This window comes from Pogona vitticeps, chromosome 4, assembly GCF_051106095.1.
Source record: "Pogona vitticeps strain Pit_001003342236 chromosome 4, PviZW2.1, whole genome shotgun sequence".
NCBI classification, from domain to species: Eukaryota; Metazoa; Chordata; class Lepidosauria; order Squamata; family Agamidae; genus Pogona; species Pogona vitticeps.
The window spans coordinates 195789162-195813350 of record NC_135786.1 but is presented as its reverse complement, the minus strand read 5'-3'; the positions used below and the strand labels follow the sequence as shown (position 1 = coordinate 195813350).

The following is a 24189-nucleotide window of genomic DNA, read 5'->3' as shown; positions in this document are numbered from 1 at the left end:
AAACAAAGTCTTATGAACAGGAAAAAAGCACAACTCTTTTAAGGCAAATTAAGCATATACAAGCAGCTTCTGTGGTTTTTGTTCCTGGATATTTATACTGCACATCACAGACCCAAAGTCCTAACCCAGCTATGCATGTGCCTTGCTAAACATTCTACCCTCCATTTAAATGATGGGCACTCTCACTTCTGACCATATAATTCACTCTTTGGGGACCATGTTTATCCTCCTTGCCATCAAACAAGTGATGGGCAGTCCCATTGTGAATCCCTTATTAGGGTCTGTTCACAGAGCTGAGTCAGCTCCAGAAGTTAGACGCAGCTAGAACCATGCTTGCAGGTTCACAGTATGAGGCAGGAACCTGTCTCCACGCAAGCATCATCCTAATGGCTGGATCAGAGTGATAAAGTATACTCCATGATGGTTAGCAACTATGTTTAGTTAAGAATTTTCTACAGACTAATTTGCATGGCTTTTCCAACATGGAAAGTGACAGAAAAGAAACCCTGATAAATACAAAGTGCATGTTTTAATATGTGGGTGGGAGGAGGATAAATTAAAGGCAGTTGAGGTAGTTTGATGTAAAAATGCAGTTAAAATATCTATATAAAGAGTTGTGTTAAAAGGTAACTTGGAATTCACTTGCTCAGCAACTGTATGATATGTATGCTGGGGTATTAAATAAATTGGCATGATTGAGCAAAAGTTAAATAATTTGAACTCCCCTGTGGTTTCTGGGACTTAATCTAAAAGTTCTCAAATGTCTGTCTAAACCTAAACTTTCATATAGTAAGTGACAATTATCACTAACTGTAGTGCAGTCAACCAGTTACTTACTCTGTTTTGTAGCAATATGAGCAATACATCCCAGAGTAATTACATGGTGTAGATATTGGAGGAAGCATTTATATTTGATTTTCAAGCATTGATTTCCTTCTATGTATATGTATGTTGCCATGTGTTTCTTTTACTTTTTATATTGGCAATGTATGCTCCAGTATTATGCATTTTTAAAATGAGGTGACAAAAAGGGCAAATAGCTATAATACTAGTTGTAAAAATGGCCCAATGGCAGTTCCATTTAAACTATTACCATCTTAGTAGCATTCTAGTAAGATTTTCATACATACTGTCTCCCAAAACATACTCTTTTTTTAAACCACTGAAGTTAATTTCTTACAGGATTGGCAAAAAAGTGCGGTGCAAGCTATAGCCGTTGGTCCATTTTTACAACTAGTGTTAAAGCTGTCTCTTTTTTTGGTCATTTTTGTTCTCTCATTTTAAAAATGCATATATTCAGATTCTTCCTTCAGTTCATCCCATTGTAGTAACTGGAGTTAAATATTGCACTTTTCTGTTTTGGAGCACTGCTTGGCCAGGAGGCAGATAGTTGATTGGAAAGACTGGAGCAAGAGTAAAAAGAAACCCTTAGTTGATTTTAGCCATTTTTAAAGTAGAATTTGGCAGTCATTTATCTGGAACATTCCTACGGCATTTTACTACTTGAAGTGTTTCCCCCCCTTTTTTAATGTCACCCGCAGAAGTCAACCAGCGTAATAGCTGGTCTTTGCTTCAACCCTAGCAATGGGGTAGGCTCCTCCACCACCACACCACTGCACAACATAGCAGCACAGGAAAGCCTTTCTCTATCCAGTGTTCCACAAATGTTTTGCAATACAATGTCCATCAGTTTCAACCAACATAACCAGTTGCTAGGGATGGTGAGAACAGCAGTGCCAAATGCTCAGAGGAGACAATGTTGGAGTAATCTGGCAGAAAAAGTGCAGGGAAAATGGCAAAACAACCTCTGCTCTGTTCTCAAAGACCTCATTATAATCTGGGGTGCCTGAGGTACTTGCCGTATAAGGTTTGTGGTGATGGGGAATGAGAACAGTCCCACACTGGGGTTTTTGATACTTTTGCAAGCAGATGATGCACAAAAATGAGCAAAAAGACTGTAGCCCTGTTCAGATACTGTGGCTGAAAGCGTGCAAGGCTAAATGGATGATAGGGACCTAGAGGCATATTTCCTCCCCCGCCTATCCAGAAATAAAGCATATTCAATCTTACAAGGTCTGTTTTGGGCATCTTCAACTGAAAACGTATTTCTGCATGGCAAGTAGGGGTTGCGTGCATGGCCTATCTCCACCGTTATTTTATCTCATTACACTTTCTGGTACAACATCTGAACAGGGCTTCCTTTAAGATGACACCAATTTAGTAAAGCTACATTTCAGTCCTACCTGAACAGGGACTTAAGCAAAACTGGTGCCCAGATTTAGAACCCGTTTTGAATAGATTCAATTTGATTTAAATGTTCATTTTTCCTCAGTTCTCAAGAGCATGCTTTGGAGAAAGAAGCAGGTCGTCTCAGGAGCTAAAAAGATAGTTTTACCTTCAGCTACTACTATTACTTACCAAGTGCCAGGTCTAGATAATCTGCACAGTCTAAGTGCCCCCAAATGATATGATAAAACATTACAAAAATTAAACAACATTTAAAACATTAAAACATTAAGCATATGATTTCAAGATGAGGCAGTCTTCTTTCACAGTACTGGAAATCCATGGAATAGAACCAACAGGTTGCAAAGCATATGAATTAGAGAATTCTTTGTGGGATGGAAATGAAGAGTAATCTTCATAATGATTTACTGTGATACAACTTCAGAGTGGCTCTTTATCCTTCAACCTAGCTCTGCTGCATAGAATTTCAAAGCTTGCTTTGGAATGTATGTGGCCTGGAAATACTTCACCTTAGTTTTACTTCACTGAACAATTATCAGTGCAATCCTACATATATCTACTCAAGTGTAAGACCCACTGAATAAGCGGACCTTTGCTTACGCACAGGTAAACGCACTTAAAAGTATTCTGTTAAATATTTTGTTATTCCCATAGTTTGAAAATGGCACCAGTGCAGAAGGAGTGCATTGAAATTGCCAACTCAGCCAGAGTCAGTAGTCTTAATGACAAAATATGGGGTACTACAGTCAACATAGAAGAGTTTATTGGAAATTTATAGTTTCTTAAGTCTTTCAGGACTTGTAAACACTTGGGTGAGGACAATAAAAGAGTGTAATTTGTACTGGCCTAATTCAAGAAGCATTGATTTTAGTGTGATATGTAAAAGAAGGCTGCTCTTTAGGTTTCAGCTGATAACCATATAAGATTATGACGTCAAAGTGCTGGTATTGAAATATGCACCACAACAGCTTATTTTGAGTCTTGACCATCAAAATCTCCAACTCAGCTAGCATCAAAACAGGAACATAGGTGGAATAGAGGAGATATATTTATCTTAGCAGAATGTGATATGCCGGGAGAGTCTCTTGCTGATTTAAATATAGCAATAAAAAAATAAGTAAAGGCAGAAGGCTCAATCCAATATTAATCCCAACAAAAGTAATGCCATATATACCATTTAGGTACCTCCACTCTATAGCTCAGTGAGATGGAGTCCTCAATGTGTCTCTTGGGAGAAAAACCAGCCTGGGTAACTTTGGGCAAGCTACGTAGTCCCAGAGTATCCCTACAAGAAAGGTAAACCACTTGGACTGATAAACTACTTTTGTGCAGTTTGTACATAGGAAACTCCAGCAAGGGTTGTTGTAAATCAGAATCAATTTAATGGCACATAATTATTATTAACTGATTTGTTAAATCTAAAAGAGACTAACACTGGGTTTATGTCATGGGATTCATAGACCTTTTATAACATATTTGTTTTAGATCATATCAACTCTGAATAGTGCCTATCAGATATCTGGTGGGAAAGGAGAACCTGGAAGGTGGAAATTAATCTGGACTCCACTTCCTATCAGAAAAAAAAAGAAATACAGATTTGCTTATTTTGTTCTTCTCTATGACAAGGAAACATTTTAAATGTTTTGTTCTTCTTGGGCATTATTATGTGTATTTATTCTGCTTTTTTGGCATTTTTTTGCATTTAAAAACAGCTTTTGTGCAAAAAAGCATTTTGTGCAAAAAGTTATATATATAGAGAGAGAGCAAGAGCCTATTTATATATATATAAAACAAAAATGTATTTTTGCACAAAAGCTGTTTATAAACATTCTACAAAGAAGTCCTAAATTGCCTATATGTATATATGGAAATTGAGGACTATATATAGGCAATTTAGGACTGCACAATCTAAGTGTCCCCAAATGATATGATAAACATATGATATTATAAACATATCTCAAAATACCTTCTTTCATCAAGGATAAGAAGATTTCCAAATATTCATTACGCCTGTGTTGTCTCAAACAGCTCATGACACTATTCAGAGTCTGCCTAGAGCTATATTCAAGCTAGTATTTAGGGCTGAGAAACTGAACACCTTGTTCCCCATCCAGAAGAGATGCGTGAGTGGAAGCCTGCTTCTGCTGAAAAATGAAGCTCATTTAAAGAATATATGTTATTAGTTAGGAAAAAAGTTTTAAAAACATCTGTTCATAGTGACAGATAATAATTTATCACATTAAATAATTCCTTTCGATACAGGAAATGCTGTCTTCAAAAAATCTTAAGAAACTGATGGCATAATTATTATTTCAAAGATCACAAAGCAAGCAATCCCAGACAGCTATCCCTGAGCAATAAAGCTCTTTGAATACAGGTGGATTTTTTTTTTTGACAACTGTATGTCAATCACAGTGGAAGGTTTTCCTCTGCTGTCTGCCTTTTATTTTTATTTTTTTACCGGAATGCAAATGTCCAAGCACCCATCTTCATTAATGGAGCATGCTTTCCTAGTAGAACTTCTATTGCGCATTGCTGTAGGTTTTACCAGCTAAAAAAGGAATTCCACAGGCTAATTGGTACAGCCAATTTTCTCCTCCTTTGTAGCACATCATGTGGTTTTTATGTTATGCTTTTCATCTTCTGTCACAACTTCCATGAGAAACAATGAGAGTATTAAGCCGTGCCCATTCTGGTACGGGTAAATGGATGTATGTACCCCTTTATAAGGAATTTTGGGTCCAGGCTTCCAAGCAGGTGCCTGGTTTGAGGGCTATCATGCAAGCTTTACACAATGGCTGATGCCCACATGGGCTCTCCTTTTCTGTGGCCCTAGGTGGTTTTCCAGCATGTAGGCTGGACTAGTTATAACAACTGGGATGTAGACCATCTGGCAGCTGGATCTGTTGCTCTCTGCTGTGCCAAAATATGTAGCTATAATCAAAAAAATGTGGCCTGCTTTATTCTGAGTAAAGGTACACTGTCTCATGATATCTGGAAGTTGAGTCATGGCAACTGGACTTCTTTCTTATTAGGTTGAAATGTTTCACTACTCATCCAAGTAGCTTCTTTAGTCTCTTCAGCTACTTGAATGAGTAGGGAAACATTTCAACCTAATAAGAAAGAAGTCCAGTTGCCATGACTCAACTTCCAGATAACCTCACCTGGATGATTGAAAATCTTCACAGATATATGTCTCATGATGGTTTTTATACACTTTATTTCTTCAGCTCTCCAACCCACTAGAAGTAAAAATAGGAAGGCTGGTAAAACCACACTTTATTAATGCTAAATATTTTCATATTCTTTGTCCTAAAGAAATGTTTGTATATTTATATGTTTGTGAACTATTTTATAAGCTAGGTTTATTAAAAAAATTCTGCAGAAGAATTCAAGGCACATCCATATTAATTGTTTGAAGTATTTTCATGTTCAGTGAAAGAATAAATAAACTCAATAAACAACTAACCATCAAATCCTCTTGTACCCAGAGTCTACATTAGTGGAGTGGACAAAACAAACTTTTATACAATGAATGAAAACAAATAGCAAAATACAGCTCATGCTGAGCATTTACAAATCCTAGGGATTTCAACAGGAAATAATGAAGCATGTGTTTTACAGTGCATCATTATGCATCTTAATTGTCAGATATTAAGCCCTACTGGATTATATTCTACTAAAATTGGCCCAGTTCCTTCCTTCCTTCCTTCCTTCCTCCCTCCCTCCCTCCCACCCTTCCTTCCTTCCTTCCTTCCTCCCTTCCTCCCTCCCTCCCTCCCTCCCTCCCTTCCTTCCTTCCTTCCTTCCTTCCTTCCTTCCTTCCTTCCTTCCTTCCTTCCTTCCTTCCTTCCTTCCTTCCTTGTCAGGTTTTTATGTATATTCTAGATCCAGATTCTAGATCAAGGCAGAAGTCACAAGCACGATATTGGGTTAGATTGTTGCTACACTATAATTGTGTGCTATAAAGTTGATCCTGACTTATGGAGATTCTGAAGTAATGACTTCCAAAAAGTCTTATCACTAATAGCTCTGCTTAGATATTGCAGACTAGGGGTTTCTTTTTCATAGCCTGGCTATTCAATGAAAGGAAGAGATTCTTAACTTTTACATCAGCTACTCTCTGAAGCAGCATGAAGAAATGAAAGATACATTTCTTTGGAATAAGAACACCATATTCTGCTTCCTGTTGTTCAATGACTGCGAGCCAATGTGACGTAGTAGGTTGAATGGCACATTGGAACTCAGGAGACCCAGATTCACATCCTCACTAGGCCATGGAAACTCCCTGAAGGGTGCGGCAATCATAAACTGCCACTTAAACATTGGACATGCCTCAAAACTCTTATGAAGGTCAATATAGGTTGGAAGCAACCTGATGGAATATGAAAACAACAAACTAATCACAGGCAGAAAAGGTAGTAATAGACTCTTAGTGTACTAAAACCAGTCTCTTTGTTTTGTGTGAATGAATTCCGTGAATGGAGAGACACAAAGAATATGGAAAAATCTCTACAACTTCAGACCACTTTTGGTAATTTTGCCAGCTAAAGCAAGGGCATAAGTTCAACCTTTAAAAAAAATCACTTGAGATGTGAGAGTATTAGTTTATATGAATGTAGATCTCATTTATTTTAATAGGTTTGCTTTAATTGCAATTAAAATTGAATTTAGTCCAGAATCTTAAATTGAATGCTGTGAGTTTTCTAAAGGAATGACAACACTTCTGAAACAGAATTTCAGGAAAAGCTGAATTTTTAAAATAAATAGTTTGATTCCTAATGATGAAAACTGTTGCTTAATTGACAAGTTTAACAATATTTTAAAGCAGGGCTGGATCCTGTTCAAATAAAGTCCTTAACTGTGAAACAAATACTGATGGTAGAATGGACACACTCATCTGCTATAGCCTCCCACAAGCGCCCCCCCCCAAATCTCTTTGAAGGATTAAGGACATTTCTGGGTTTGATTTAACAATGGGGCAGCAGGATGCGAAATTTATGTTTTTACTGTTAGATAGATTTATTTGGACCCAATGTTAACAGATACACCATTATTTTTATCCACATTTTAGTGCTCTGTGCACAAATGTTGTGGAGTAGCTGCATGAACAAATTCAGTAACTTTGATATTCTTGCATTTTATTTTATTTATATATGCTTTAATGCCCAGAGTTTCCAGTTCTCATATTATCTTCTCCTTTTTTTGCTGAACTGAGAGATAATATTATCTAACCATTGTAAAATGTGTGTATGGGTCAAAAATAGGCCATGTTTTTCCATTTCTTAATTCAACAACAGTTATGAATGTCAAGGGAGAATCTCTAAGTCATATCTAGACGACACCATTACTGCTCTGTTCTTACGGTCTCTTCCACTTACTTAGCACCCCTATAAAAATCACATGCTGATGCTTGTTGTACCTGCCCTTGGATGACCAAGAAGAAATCACTGGCAGTACAAGTGCTCCTGTGATGCATCACTACATCACAAGCACATAGATGTTACTGGAGAGACTTCTTACCTTCAGCTCTCTTGGCACAGAACCTCAAAGACTTTATCTGCTACTTATATCATTTCCAACTTGGATTAAACAGCATATGATGTTTACAAGTTAACTGGGTGTGGTCTGGACAAAATATGAACAAGAAGTATCTTGTTTAACTAGATTTAGAAATATGGCAGTCATTTCCTGAAAGATTTGGTCTGCTGAATATGACATAGCAACTTCATTTACATATATTATATGTGCTCCTTGTGACTGTTTTTGTTTATACAGTACTCCTACTTTGAAAACTATACTAATGGGCTTAATTGTGAATCTTCTAGGCTTTTAGGTCATAATCCGGTTGACATTGTCATATGTATTCAGTCCTCTGGCTGTACGTCCCCTTGAGCAGGGCCACTTGTTGCAGGATCAGTTACTTGGCCAGCTATGACCTGATCTCACAGCTCCTGTGAACTTGGATATATGCAAAGGAGAGCCTGTTGGAGGTGGGGAAATGTTTACATGGTTGCTCTTAGATGATCATGTTACATGAATAGGGTTGTAGTGCCTAATCAGAGAGAATTAAATAATGAAATTATCTTCCATTTTTAAAAAAACACACCTCACGAGACAGAAGAACTATATCAGACTCTATAAAAATAGTGTTATGTACCCACAGATGGAGCTTTACCTATGCAAAGGACCTTCCTAATTCTTGGAATTTTACCATGTCCAGATGATGCCATTTTCCATTTTTTAATCAGAGAAAATCTGCACATTCCCACAATGTCTACTGATTGTTCATGCTAGGACTCCTCTGCTAAAAACAGCCTGATTTCTAATTTTCATGCATGGGAATTTGTGCATGAAGATACACTCTTTCAGGCTAATCCCATTCTGCCTTCTAAATCCATCTTGGGGAAAGGCTTACCTATTCCAATTTTTCAGAGTTGAGTCCCTTAATTTGCATAATATTTGATATTATGCAAATTTGTTGGTGTCATTAGCATAATATGCACATTTTGTATTATGAAAATTCATATGAATTTTTATTTTTCGCTCCATAAGACGCACCTTTCCATAAGACGCACCAATTTTTAGGAGAAGAAAACAGGAAAATATAATCTGTTTTCTTCGCTCCAAAAGACGCACAGACTTTCAACCCCCCTGTTTTGTGGGAAAAAAGTGCGTCTTATGGTGCGAAAAATACGGTAGTCCACTTTTTTTCTGCCAATATGTTTCAGCCTTAGCATCATTTATACAACAGTTACTGATCTGAGAACAGTAGCATAATGTGATGGCTAGAGTACTGGATTTGGAAAAAGAAGATCTGAGTTCAAATCCTGTCTTAGTAATAAAGTTTACTTAGGGCAAGCAGTATTTCTAAGCCAAGCTTAAATTATATGATTGTTTCGAAGATAAATGAAGAGATGGAAACCATGTAACGCAGCTGTGTACATTCCTGGTGCTTGTAAATAATAAATTAAAGACATTTTGCTACACACGTGGACTTCTGTCAATATTCTCATGGGTTGGCAGTTGTATTTGCCCCTCTCCCCATTCTGATCCAGGACAATGCCACAGAAATCCCCCACAAATAACAGAGTCATTTGATTTGCAGGAAAAAAAATGCAAAATAAAGCTGGGGATGGGGGCAAACTACAGCAATAAATGTGTCATTTTCTTCAGAGATACAAATTGAATTTCATTAGGTGAAATAGCTTAATTATCTTTGCCATGTTTGACTTCACATAGAGCAAGAACCACTCCAGTGTGGCACATCCTTCCTAAATCCTCACCCCAGTTAAATTTTGTTTTGTTTCCTGCTGTAGACTGTATTGTATTAGATAATCAGATTCACAGCACACCTTGACATTTCTCTCTTTTTTAGAGTAAACCATTCAGATTCCCTCAGCAAGTAAAGTAACTGACCAATTTGACTTGACAATTCTGGGACCTGCCATCTAAGAAAGCACCCTTCTGTGGTCTGCTTTCTATAGGCTAAGAAACTAAGTTTGGCAGTATATTTTCCTAATAAGAATAGATACATCAATTTTCTATGCACATGTACTGGGGTGTAAGGCCCGCTTAGTTTAGCAAGTTATAAAGCTGAGAAATCAGTTCAAAAAGCTATAACATGATGAATGCATGTAGAATTAGTTGTTCAAAAAGGAAGTTGCAACTTCATTATAATAGTCTGAAGTCTGGTTCCACAAATTTAAGATCCATAGCAACCATAAGCTCAACAATAACAATACCAAACAGAATCCAATAGACTTCCCCTCCTTCCCTTCGCCCCACCTTTACTCAGGACAGCAACAAGATAAAAGTACCCACAAGACTGTGGAAGATGAAATGGACCTCAGTCTGTATGGAAGGCAATACAGTGGGGTCTCGACTTATGAACGGTTCTACATATGAACTTTTTGACTTATGAACCTGCCCGATAGGAAATTACATACTCAACATATGAACTTCCTGCGAGTTACGAACAGGAAAAAAATGCCCAATGCCCCTTCCCTCCCCTTAGAGGCTTCTGGAGGGGAAAAAAAGGTCAGAAGCTTAAACATAAATAAAAGAAAGTCACTTACCAGGCCTTGGTAGCCCCTGAACTGCAGGAAAAAGAGCAGCAAACAGATAAAAGCTGACACCCAGAAGGGAGCCTGGCAGCCATTTTGTGCTTTTCTCTGCTCCTGTCCCCTCCTCTCCCCACCTAACAGCTGATCGGCTGGCTCAGAAGAGGCTTGGGGAGGCTTGCTCAGCACCTAAAAATCCTGCCTGTGTGTCTTTGTGCTGAAAAAATCAGCACAACATGCTTTAAAACATGCTTTAAAATTGGCTTCGTTGAAAAAAAAGATTTCAAAAGTGCTTTTTAAAACTGTTCCCTGCCTCCCCCTCCTTTCCTGAACTTTTCTTGACCTAAGAAAAGAATAAAAAATATCCCCCCTCTAGTGGCAGAAGGCGGAATAGCAGCTTCCCATTAGTTTCTATGGATGGAAAATAGCAGATACGGATTAAGTGGTTTTCAATGCATTCCTATGGGAAATGCAGATTCGACCTACAAACTTTTCGATTTGCAAACTGCCTTCCAATACGGATTAAGTTTGTAAATCGAGACCCCACTGTACAATCACAGACTCATAGAACTGTAAAGCTGACAGAAACCCCAAGGTTTACTAAGCATAACTCTCTGCTAAAATAGGAAATTCAATAATGTGCAGAGCATCAGAGCTGGAAAAATTCCATTTTTGGATGCTAGTTTCCAAAAATATCCCAGCCAGCATTAATTCCTATGGCTTTCTATGCACTATGACATTTCTTTGCAAAGACAGTTCTGCAAGAAATGTCAGCTGTTTGCAAACCATTCAGGGACTGAGTGTTCTCACAATTGCAACACTTACTCATATTCTTTAATATATGTATCTCTGAAAGTTTGTCAAACTATCAGAGTTGAATGGCTTCTCTTGTTGGCTAATCACACAGAAATGATTGTTTCTCACACCTACTCCTCCAATTTTTTAAAGTCCTACCTTGAGGTGGCTCCTTATGTGTAGTTACTAGTTACTGAAGTTTCTGACAGTGCAGATTCATGATGAGGTTATAGTTTCCTCAAAAGTATACCTAGCTAGAAAGTAGCAAACTCAGATCCCACAATGCACTGTGAGATTCTTATGTTTCATAAACAGTAGGCCATTGTGTTTGCAATTTGTTTACAACACCATAAACATAGCATTAGTTTGTTAGAGTGAATTTTTCTCTATCCCTCTATCAAACACCCCAGGGGGAAAAAATCAAGTTTTAATCATCATTACATCCAATATATTCATGACACTGAATTTGAAGCATGTATCTGTAAGTTTCACTGTTTTCACATGAGTCTAAAAGTACCCATATGGAGACTTTCATCTGGCATTACATTGCAAAACAAATTAATATGACATCACAAACACTGTCATATTAAATTACAAGGGCCCAGCTAATGTAAGTATAAATTGATCTTTAAGTTATGAAAGAGAATGAGTTAATGTGAGAAAATATTCAGAGTCTATAAAAAAGTAACATTTTTGCTTTACAAAAATATTGACATATTCCATGAGCTGTTTCAGTTTGCACCGAGTTTTGCTAAAAAAACTACTATCAAATTTTGATTTGCACCTTTAATGCAACTGAAAGCACCATCAAGGGATACTTTTACCATAACAAAACATACACTTAGCTTGACAGAGGGAGGTATTTCATTTTGTAAGCAAAACTAGTCTTGTACAAGCATCTCCAAGCCATGATTTAGCAGAATAAGAATGAGCCATGAGGAGCCTCAGGCTTGCCAATGTCTCTCTCTGCCTCTGGTGTAGCTCTAAGGAGTTTAGATTATTTCACTCCCATTTTATTTTAACCTTTGTTTACCAAGGTGGCCAAACTCAGAAAAAAATTGCAGTTAGCTTTAACTTGATTTTTTAAAACAAAAACAAAAAACAAAAACAAAAAAAACTGTTAGCTTTAGACAGTTGTTATGGATCAGGTTTCTTTCAAACGACCAGAGTTAACATTGTTAGTTGAGGGCTCTGACAAAGCATCAATTTTTAATTAATTTGAAGTGCAGGTTGAAATGTCCAGTGTCATCATAACTAAGCTGGGAGTGTCAACTGGAGGTGGGGTAGAGGTAATGTACAAAACCCAGGGAAGCAGGGGGAATGCACAAATGTAATGAAAACTCAATCTTGTAATGCTAAACCATGTCTCATATGTGAATGCACTGAAAAAGGTTTTGTCCAGTTTCAGTTTTTTTTTTTTTAAACTCAAACCTTTCAAACAGTTTGGCTTATTGTGAGCAGAATCTTATTGCCTTATGTGACTGTATAAGGGTAATTACAAGTGGAGTTTCCTGTTTCCTGGGCTGGTCTTCCACCGATCACATAGAGCAGTTGGCTCAAACTCAATTCACCTGGGGGCCACTGGAGGCAGAGTCTGGGTGAGGATGGGCCACATCACATTTTCCGCCAAGCGGAGCAAGAGCCCAAGCAAGCCACCCGGGAGTTCCTTAGGCCGGCTAGGGCTCCAAGGAGGAGGACAAGCGCGAGAGCCCTCGTAGCCAGCCACGACCCCCTCTGGCTCCTTCCTCACCACCACCACCACCAGGATGAAAAAGCAGAGAAGGAAGGGAGTGCCAGCAACTGCCTAGCAGGGGGGAGGAGGGCATGATGTAAAATTTAAAAACCCTCACAGAATTCACCTTGCCAAAGGAGAAAAGCCCCCATCGATACCTGCGAAATTAAACAGAACAGGGCAAGCCCCCCACAGGTGCGTGCGCACACACGCACACAAACACACACATGGAGGTCCAGCAAACTTCCTCTGAAAGCCCCCCTCAAAAAAAAGGCACACTCAGCAGCAGCTACGCCCACCATGACAGGGGAGCAAACTTTGCGAGGCGAGCCCAGGCACCCTCCAGAGCTGAAGCGGCTGAAGCAGGTCAAAGAGGAGGAGGAGGAGGAAGCACTGCCGGGTGCTGAAGCTGGTGCTGGGGGCACCAAGAGAGAAAGAGAGCCACAGAGCCACTTCTCTGGAAGAGGCGGCGGCAGCTGCTCTTGGCGGCTTGGAGACGCTCTTCGAGGATGGGCCGGGAGCGAGCTTTGCTCTCAGGCATCGCTCAGCGACGGCTCGGGCACTTAGGGAAAAGGGCCAGCAGCATGCCTCACTCACCGGATCTCCCCCAAGACAGAGCCTCTTGCACCCTCCATCCGGAACTGCAGCCTACCAGCCGGCAGACAGGCAGGCTGGCTGGCAGGCTGCAGTTCCGGATGGAGGGTGCAAGAGGCGTTGTCTTGGGGGAGAGCCGGTGAGTGAGGAGAGGCTTTTTTTTACTCTTAACAGCAGAGGACACGTGGATGCTGGGGGTTAGGCAAGGCGGGGGCCATAAACTATCATCCAGCGGGCCGCAAATGGCCCCCGGGCTGCATGTTTGAGACCCCTGACATACAGGATGATATGCTTGGTTATGTGCTTGACCCAGACAAACTGCAGTTAATTTTCATTTGAATAAAGGCAGAAAAGAACAGATAATTTTAGCAGTAGGCTATGAAGTGGGTTTCTTTCAAACATGCTTGATTACATGACCAATGGCCCAGGAAATGCAAAAATCTCTTGTGCAATTGCCCTTACATGCACATTTTATTTTAATTTATTTTTATTTTTTGCAATAGGATTTTGCCCTTTTTATTTACTATATATACTTACAACCAAATAGCTGGTTTTCATTTTAGGACCAGTGTTCTCTGTAAACATGGAAAGTAGGCTTGTTCTTCCCAGCTTCTTGCTTCTTTCAGATGTGTGTCTCCCATTTGCTGTCCCTCAGACAACAATATTAATCTTACTGTTACACAATGATTGGCACTAGAAGAGCTTGGGATACTGAGGTCTATTATCATACCTTCTGAATATATTCACATGGATAGCCATGCATCTTAGATCCTGGGGAAAAATGAATAGGAAAAGGGACTATTTATCTCTCAATGCTTTCCTGAATATGATCTCCAGAAGGTTTAGAATACAAGGTGTGCACCTTCTTGCTTTTATTTTCTGTCTTCCTTGCTTTTTCTTTCTTTCTTTCTTTTTTGCAATTGAGAACTTAATCATGATTATCATTTAATTTACATCTAAACAATAGAGCTTCCAGTTGTTGCTGGAATCTGGGGGTGGGGTCATCTGCATAGAATTTCTTTTAAAAAAACCCTGAAGTTGTACATATAATATTGATTTCTGTAAAAAAACCATAAATTTTGAATCGCTCTTTTGTTTACAAGTTCAACGCATGTAGTTTGCTTGATTAGAATTTAACTCAGTTCTAGACAAAGAAAAAAAAACATCCATGTCTTTTTCAATGATAACCCTTTTGCAAATATTTCATGATTTACCTACTCAAGACAAGAGAACTATATAATTCCTTTTATAGAAACTAGAGTTCACATAACAGTAATATTGCCATTTTACAAAATAAGCTATTTTGACAAGTTTTTCCAAACTGCTTCTTCATTTTGTAAATAACTATGCAAACATCAATAATTTAAGTTTCTCTAAAATTTTAAAAAAGCACTAATTGGTACAGTGATGCTATTCATTCAGACCTTCCTTCATTTTGTTTTTAAATCCTATGCAGTGCACATTGAAAGAAATAGGAAGTTATTGGACTAGGTCTATTTCCCAGTGAGAATAATGGATTCTTTGAGGCTTTTGGATGCTGCTGCTTCTAGGTGTATTGCAGACAGACTGTGGGACAGTGGATCAAATGATAATCATGATGGCCACCAGACTAAGGACACTACTAATGTTTGCTGCTCTGTTGTAGAATAAAGTTTGAAGTTATTGCCACGGCCCTACTGCCACCCTGTTATCTGGATGGATCACAGCCGCTGCATTGACTTGTTTTTGTTTTTTAAATTGTCTATAGTGTTGTTTCATATTCCAGCCGCTCCTGTATAAGGGCATCATCTTTATATTGTAGTCGTGGGGGAGCAGGAGAACATTCAAAAGCTAAAATTGCCTTCCTTAGGCTCCTGTCCAATACATGTCTCTCCCATGCTGGATACCTGTTCCTGAATAGATCGATTTTAATGACAGATTCTTCAATCCTTGGTGGTCGGGAGGAAGGTGTAGAAGGTGCAGTAGGTCTAACCTGAAAGACAGGTACACACCCATCTCTTTCTGCAAATTTCTGATCACGTTCACTTGTGACACTCCGGTTATTAGAAATAGACCTTAAAGTACTTGATGCTACCTCTGGAGGAAGAGTAAAGGCAGCTACTGAGTCCTCACAAGCACAGCTTGGTGACTGCCCAAACCTTGGTCCATTGGGGTGAAAGAAGGCATAGTACATCAGCATAAAAACTATGCCAGTTAAAAAGCTGCTGAACACCACACATAGTGCCGGTATGGCAAATGCATCAGAAATCATAGGAGCCTTGTACAGGTACCAAAGAGCACTCAAGGCAGTGTTTTCCAAAAGGATCACAAAATAATAAGTGAAAAGCCTACAGCGTGTCCTTCCTTCTTTGACGTTAAACCAGCTAAAGATATAAATTATTCCAACAACCATGTCGAAGACAATTTCTTCCCACTTAGTGATGCAGAATTCCGTCTCACAGTGGACAATCCAAAAGGTCATGATACACCAGTGGAGGACTATGAAGATCCCAAAGTATAGTTGGAAAACAGAGGCAAATAGAGCAAAAGTAATCACCCTGGCTGCGATTGTGAAGAAATGCCAACAAAACTGGATTATTACAGCCATGTAACTGATTGGTTTTTTGTCATCACGGGAATCACGAAGAGCTTTTTGATATGAAGCCAATGCCCATGCCAAAGACACAAGTGATGCTGCTGCTGTAAGACCTAGAAGGGGAGGGAAAGATAAATGCAATACATGGTCAATAAATAATCAAGATTTGCAAAATGTAATTGATTACATATAAGACACATACTGCAACATTATACATGCCTTTTCAGAGGTATACCTCATTTGACTCAATGGAAATTTACTGCCAGCTAAGTGCACATAGAATTGCAGCCTTATTGAACCAGGATGATGTTTATTTCCATAGCTTTATTATACAACTGGATATACTGGGTTAGTACTTGGTAGTAAGTTCAGCAGAAATTCTAATAATTTTGTTTCTTCCATGGTCCTATGAAACTGTAAAGATAATACTGTATTGTACTTCCTCAGTATAAAAGCAAGCCCACCCTACAGCTAGCTACATAAATACTGTACAATAAGAATACCAAACACACTCACTTGATTGTCTTCAATTATCTTTCAGTATGAAGCTGAATGTGTAGTAGCTTCACAACTAGTTAGGAAGAAAATGTGCTTAAGAAACCACACTATTAAGTACACCTAATATCACAAGACAATTGTATTCTTCTTAGCTTTTGCAGCACCATGCCACTACTTATACAAGTCAGTAATATGAAAATAACAGCATGGATTATGCTTAAAACTGCAATGAGATTCAAAATTTCATTAAAGCTGGGGTAATCAATCCCGCCAGCAAATGGGTAGAGGGATGGCTGAGACACAAACCTGAACACAAACTCTGTCCGTAGCTAAAATGTCAAAACTACCTTATAGAAACCCTAACAGGGCTTTCAAAGTAAGTGAGATTTTCAAGGAGTAGTTTTGCCAGTTTCAGTCCTCCAAAGAGTTTCCATGGCCAAGTGGGGATTTGAAACCTGTTCTCCAAAGTCCTAGTCTGTCACTTTATTCACTACAACACACAGTGAATTGTCTATAGCTAATAGCAATCTGTTTCACATCTTTTTCCAGGACTGTCTCAAACTGTCTAAAACTCAGTGCAGTTAATCTCATTTAGATGAAATTGTCTTACTTTGATTGTTAAATATATGGGGTTGTGTTTTTATTTTGCTTCAAAGAGAGATTCGCCTTCTTCCTTGTTCCTACAAGCAGCTCCTGCTCTGGTGCTGGTGAAAAGAACTTGAGGTGTACAAATTATAGCATCCAGTTTGGGGCTGTGTTTATATTACTACTATTGTTTTATATATAAAAAACATGTTTGTAACGTTTGTGTTTTTAATACTCATTTAGAAAATATATATATAGCCCCGCAGAAACAAAGTGTTTCACCTTGATTCTAGAAGCTTCCATGTGCCAGTATAATGCAGTGATGCCTCGTAAGACAAACACCTTGTGCAATGAAAAACTCACAAGACGAAAGCATTTTGCGTTTTTTTTGGTGACTCGCAAGACAAAGTTTTCTATGGCCGTGCTTCGCAAGACATATAGGAACACATTAATTAAATTTCAATGCATTCCTATGGGAAACTGTGCTTCGCAAGATGAAATTTTCGCAATACGAAACGACTCGCAGAACAAATTATTTTCCTCTAGCAAGGCATCACTGTATATGTCAGGGCACACAAGGAATAAAGTTGATTAGCCAATCTTCTCTCGGTGTATACTGTGAGAGGATCTTTCACTCCTGATAGTGAGCATAGGAACTCCAAAATATGCAGAACAATCGTAAATACAAGGCTTTAATCCAGGCAAGGCATCTCAACCAAGAATTTGATTGGTCACTCAGAGCTCTAAGGAGGAATCTATGACAAAGCATTGTCATCACAAATAAAATTCATTCCTTCAGGTTAAACCCATTATTTGCACATGGAACCCTACTCACACTCCACTTTTGCAATTGTCACCTACTACAATGCCCCCTTTGATCATCTGTTGATTTTAGGGGGAATATTCTCCTTTAAACCAGATTCTTAAAAAGAAATGATTTCCATTGAAACAATACTAGAGAACAGAAAGTGGTCAGTGAATGTAGACAGAAAGCAGAAAATCATGAATATTGAAATCACCAAGGAGCAAAGTACAAGGGTTGTCACAAAGAGTGAACCAGGCAATGAGTCTCTCAGAAGACCACGGTTATCTGAAAGCATGGATTACCATGACACAACCATAAACACGGGTGCACCAAGTATGCTTGTCCCTGATGTCACCCATAACTCCATCCAATGCTTATACAGTAGCAGGGAGGCATTTGTCTGAACAGCTCTGCTTAGAGAGGTTTCTAAATAATTCAGAAACCTGCAATAGGTTTCTGAATCCTGTGTAACTTTGTGATTACAATAGAAATGCCTCTCTGTCACAGAAATTCATTCTATAAGAGTAGAAACCTAAGGTGTGGGGCTGTGGGTGACATAACGTCTGCTAGTGTGATGAACCTGCACAGGGCTAGAGAATCTGAAGAGTGTATGTTGGGGTGGGGGCTAATACAATACATTGGTAGGGAGGTACGGGGGAGGGGCAAAATTGAACTATGGATAGAGTTGGTACATCTTGAAAAGTGAAGGTTACTCACAGCAGTAACAGCCTACAGGAAGAGTTGAGTAGGAAATTGAGGGAAGCAGCAGCAACAGTATCAGAAGAGTAAAGCATAATTTCAGTTAGGGCAAATTGCTTCAGGGAATGAGACAAGTCATGATCAATTATTAGGGATGTCAAGTCACAAGGCAGTGACTGAAGTCTCAGTGCATTTTTATGCTCCTCCAGATTTCCATCTGGAGAGATAAATCCGAGGGCATGTAACATCAGAAGAGGTTGAATTTTGATTACTGGGTGCGAGGTTTCTTTAAAGCTTGGGCATCCATCTTCTTCTACTCTCAGGGCTCACTGTAAAGGTGTCTGTATGTATGTAGTGGCTTCTCCATGCTGTCATCAAAAAACACAAAGCTCAAGGGAGAGGATTGGAGAGAGCCAGAGTTAGCCTGACATCAATCCCAAGGAAAATTATGGAGCAGATTATAAAATTGTCACTCTGCAAGCATCTTGAACACAGTGCAGTGATAACTAAGGGCCAACATGACTAATCTTATCTCATTCTTTGATAAGTAGGCCTTCCTAGTAGACAATGGGAATGCTTTAAGTGCTATATATCATCAGCAAAGCTTTTGACAAAGTACCCCATGATATTATGATTAACAAACTAACTAGGAGAGTTAGTTAGCTGAATCAGAATGATTTGGCTTGCTGAAATTTGATTCACAGCCAGTACTTCATCTGAAACCCCAATCAGTGCTCACACAAATGCTGTATACTGAATTCACCATTCACACAAGATGTGATGCAGTTCACATTCCAGCCTAGAGCCACACTTCTTTCTTTTCTTTCTTTGTTTCCCTCTCTGCCAATCTTTTTATGGTTCACTACAATGCCTGGAAAATATTACACAATCTTTCAGAAAAGGTGGCTGCTTCTACTCTGGATTCTCCAGCTCAGAGAGAGTGAAGAAATCACACATACGTTGAAGGATGATAGGAGGGGGAAGAGAAAAGAATGAGGGCCTAAACATCACACCCCAACTGCCTATATCATCCAAAACACCACTCATCTTTACAAGAACATCTGCAAGGGGAAAAAAACTGATTGATTCATTCTGGTGAAAAAAAGTAGAAGTCCCCCAACAACAGAAGGGGAAAAAAAGACACACTGAGAGCAAAAAGAATGATTTTATTCAGCTTTTGCATCATTTCGTCAGCAAAAATACTTCCAATTCACCTGTTTTATAAGCAGAGTAAATCTTGCAGCCTTTGACCATGTAGACACACTTGAGGTCTGTGCTGGACAGAACAACTATCAGGTATATACACAATTGGTTACAGAAATGTACTCAGAGAGTGTTTATCAACTGCTCCTTGTCAAAATGGGAAAAGAGGAGTACCACAAAGCTCAGTTTTTATTAATGACTTGGATGAGGGATCACAGGGAATAATTATCAGATTTGTGGATGACACAAAACTGGGTAGAATAGCTAATACTCTGGAAGACAGAAACAAAATTCAAAGTGGTCTAGATAAGCCTGAGCACTGGGCTGATAACAACAGAATGAAATTAAACAGGTATTAGTGCAAAGTTCTACACTCTGGAAAAAGAAACCAAATGCACAATTACAAGATTGGATCATCCATGCAAGTCAGGAGGTGAGGCTGAGGAGCCTGACGCCAAGAGAGGCCCGGGAGGAAAAGACACGAAATTGGTCCGTCTCGGAGATGTCTCCTCACCTCTGGAACAACCTCCCTCCAGAGATTCGCGCGGCCCCTACACTGGGTATCTTTAAAAGCCAATTAAAAACATTGATGTTTATTCAGGCCTTTCTTCCCGTCAATACTTGATTCTTTCTTCTTACCTTTTTTCTTCTTATTTATTTATTTTTACTTTATTTTTCTCATTTGAAGATTTATGTAATTTTGTGTTATTTTATTAATTGTTTATGTTATAGTGGAAGCCACTCAGAGTGGTTGCATAGACCAGATGGGCGGGATACAAATCAAATCAAATCAAATCAAATCAAATCAAATCAATCAATCAATCAATCAATCAATCAATCAATCAATCAATCAATCAGTCAGTCAGTCAGTCAGTCAGTCAGTCAGTCAGTCAGTCAGTCAAAACTTGGCTCAGTGGTTAAACCAAAACCCTGCAGCCAAAACTGCAGCCAAAACCCTGCTCACAACCCGTGTTTAATCCCAAGCAGCCAGTTTGAGATTCACTCAGACTTTCATCCTTCAGAGGTTGGTAAATTGAGTACCCAGCTTGCTGGAGTGGGTGAGGAATGCGTAGCCTGCATAATTAAATTGTAAACTGTTCAGAGAGTTTGTGGGGTGGTATATAAGTAGCATGCTGGTCTTTTCACTTTATGTGAATTGGTAGAGGCATAACAGCATTGTGAAGGCAATTTGCTCCTTATTAGATGCCCACAGGGGAATCTGCCAGTAACCCTTAGTGAGGGCTACAAAGTATAAATAAGAGTCTTGCCCCAATTTCTCAGTAGCTTGTCCACCTGGGACATGGGGTAAGCATTGAACCACATCCCTGAGTTTGCCCTACAGAAGCCTATGCAAAACCTAAAATTCCCATCCAGTTTGCTAGCTAGTACAGGATGACTTTTCCAAGGCCTGGAGGATGGCTCAAAGACTCCAAATTCTATCCTGGACTTTACCTCATCTATGATCACTTGGTGCAGCTGGTGTGGCCAGAACTGAGCTCCCAAGCTTACCACTAAACTAATGGGGGGGGGGTCTAAGCAATGCTCTTCCCAAGATGTACGCCCTGGCCTGGTGGACATGACATTGAGGAACTCAATTTCAAGGGACCACAATTGCTACTGCTGCCCTTTGGGCAAGCCCTCCCCCAGGTCCACTGTGCTTGTGTAGGTTATTGTGATGGACAGGCCAGAAACCACACCTCTCCATCACAATGGAACACTGATTCAGTAGCCAATGGTTGTGCAAGAGGACAGAACCAAGGAATATACAAAGAGAATGAAGGACAGTTATAATCAGTTAGAGTTTCAGTTAGCCAGGATTTAGGGGTTTCAGTTAGTGATGATATAGGACGGTTAGTTAAAAGTTAGGGAAAGAGTTAGGTAGCTGGAAGAATTGTTTTGGAAAGAAACCCTTGGAAAGAACTGTATAAGAGAAGTGAATGCAATGAAAACTATAAGAAATAAATAAATTGTTTTAAAGTGATTGAAACTAAATACAAAGTAACCAGCATATTTCCAAGTTAAATGAAGTTTAATGAATATCAAATACAATACCATCTATGATTTCCTTGAGTCTTAAATATGTTAATCTGTTAATAAACAACGTTATATTTGACACGACTGATTTTGTGGCCCTAATTGGTAATTGAGGAAGGATTTCCTTTGGTGGCAGCGGAAGTGGAGACAACAGAAACTGTCATGTCCGAAGGCAAATCTGTTTGTTAGGGAGAACATACAGAGGAGGTGGGTGGGTGTGACAGTTATACTGCAGTCACCACCTCGAGCCCTAGTTCCACTTCCTCCACATGCCTCAATGAGGCTTCTCAATTGTGCAACTCCTTAAGGAGGCTGAAATGGAAAATTTCTGGAGGGGCTGGCATCATTCTGGCATGCATACTTCATACTCGACTGGCCCTCGCATCCTCACTACATGTGAGAAGGATCTTAGAATTGTTGTGGATCACAAGCTTAATATGAGCCAAATGTGGATGCAAAAATTAGAAATGGTATTTTAGACTTGTGACCTGGCCCAGCTCCCCCCCCCCCCGGGAGCGCCAGACAAAGCTTTTCTTCAGAGGTTATTTTTATAGTTCAACTCAAATGTAGCCACTCTGGCAGTTAACAAATCTAAATTGCTCTCAGTGGGTACCAAGGAGTTGTATGTTCTCCCAAACAAATATTTGTTCTCAAAGAGTCTTTACCTTTACTAGTGTGGTTCGGGGTGGAGCCCCACTCCCTCTACAATTTCCAGTACCCTTCACAAGTAAGCAAGGCAAGGAGTCCTGCAACAGGGATTTTGGATACATGCCTGCACTTCCCCTTGCACCCAAGTAGCCTGCAGCCTTCTTCAGTTACACTGAGGTAAGCCTTGTTTGGGGTAATGTAACCAGGCTGCTGGTACTCCTCCTGGGTTGTTCATCTGAAGACCACCTTAACCAATGCAGACTCAGAGGAGCAACAAACTGCAGTAAGAGTGAATGGAAGGGAGAACTTGGTGGGTGGACTCACAGGAGGCCCTTGGCCACCCCATGGGTAGGGATAGTGAATCATGGGTGTTTCTCAAGCCTCCTCCTCTGGAGGAACCAGGAATGTCTCCCACCATCCTGTGTAGGGATCCTGATGGCAGATCTTCTCCCAGTCTTCTGTGGATAGCATTTAGTGTGGCAGTTCCTTCTCAGCATCCAGGGCTTCCCAATCCAGGGCATCCTTGTAGGTCTTGCACCCTCACTCTCCTCCCACTCCTCCTTAAATTCACAAGCCTCCAGGCTTATCCAGGACACTTCTAATACCCCAATCTACAGGTGTGCTGCATGTGGGAAACTGATCACCTGTTCTCGGGGAGACAGAAAGCCCACTTGTCCTGGCGAGAGGGCTGTGGCTGGGCTCACAAGGCTGCATTAAGAGAAGTACAGTCTTCAAATCCCATGAAGTACTAGTCCCCTCTGTTCACCACTCCCAGTCCTCATCTTGAGTACTGTGTTCAGTTCCACACTTTAAGAAGGATGCCAACAAAGTGGAGGAAGTTCAGAGAAGGGCAACAAGGATGATCAGGGGACTGGAAACCATGCCCTGTGAGAAAAGACTGAAATACCTGGACATGTTTACACTTGAGAAAAGAAGACTGAGGGGATATATGATAGCATTCTTCAAATACTTGAAAGACACTCATACAGAGGATGGGTAGGATCTGCTTTCAGTCATTCCAGAGTGTAGGGCATGTAATGGGCTCAAGTTACAGGAAGCCAGATTTTCACTCAATCTCGGGAAAAACTTCTGAAGTATTAGAGCAGTATTACAATGAAAACAATTACCTCAGGAGGTGCTGACTTCTCCAAGACTGGAGATCCTCAAGAGAAAGTTAGACAGACATTTGTCAGATGTACTTCAACTTGGATTCCTGCATTGAGCAGGAGGTTGGACTCTAAATGGCCTTATAGGCCCCTTCCAACTCCATATGATTCTATATACTAGGACCCATTATGCCATCTAGGATCAGGCAAGGAGACTAATGCACTGGGCAAAGCAAGGCCTGGTTATGGCTGAGGGGGTTGGGAGAGGATACTGGCTAGCTGTTTCCTTCAGAAGGCATATCAGTAGCAAGAGGATTTTCCTGAAAGAACTTCCCATGTTTCATGTGTGGTGTGTAGGTAAAGATGCATGCAAAGTGAACCTTACTCAGAATGAAAGCAACTGACTGAAACTGCTGGGCATATTTTGCTTCAGCCTCTGCATTGAAAAATATCTCTACTCCCACCTTGAGCTGGTTCATTACCTGATAGGACAGACTTTACCTGAATTCTATTTACTCATGGTCTGTTTACTCGAACCTTCCTCATGCCTCGTTTCACCAATCAGTTGACATCCCCTCATCACTGCCTGCCCCAATCTGTGACAT

At 39.8% G+C, this 24189-nt stretch overlaps 1 protein-coding gene across 1 annotated transcript in view; it reads right to left on the bottom strand.

The window, feature by feature from the left end:
* Window positions 1-13604: 13604 nt before the first annotated feature.
* XKR4 (XK related 4) overlaps window positions 13605-24189 on the bottom strand; it is a 162507-nt gene continuing 151922 nt past the window's right edge. Inside the window, exon 3 of the mRNA XM_020795953.3 lies at window positions 13605-16119. Coding sequence (XP_020651612.2) covers window positions 15173-16119 — 947 coding nt within the window. The 3' untranslated portion in view covers window positions 13605-15172. The remainder of the gene's footprint in view (window positions 16120-24189) is intronic.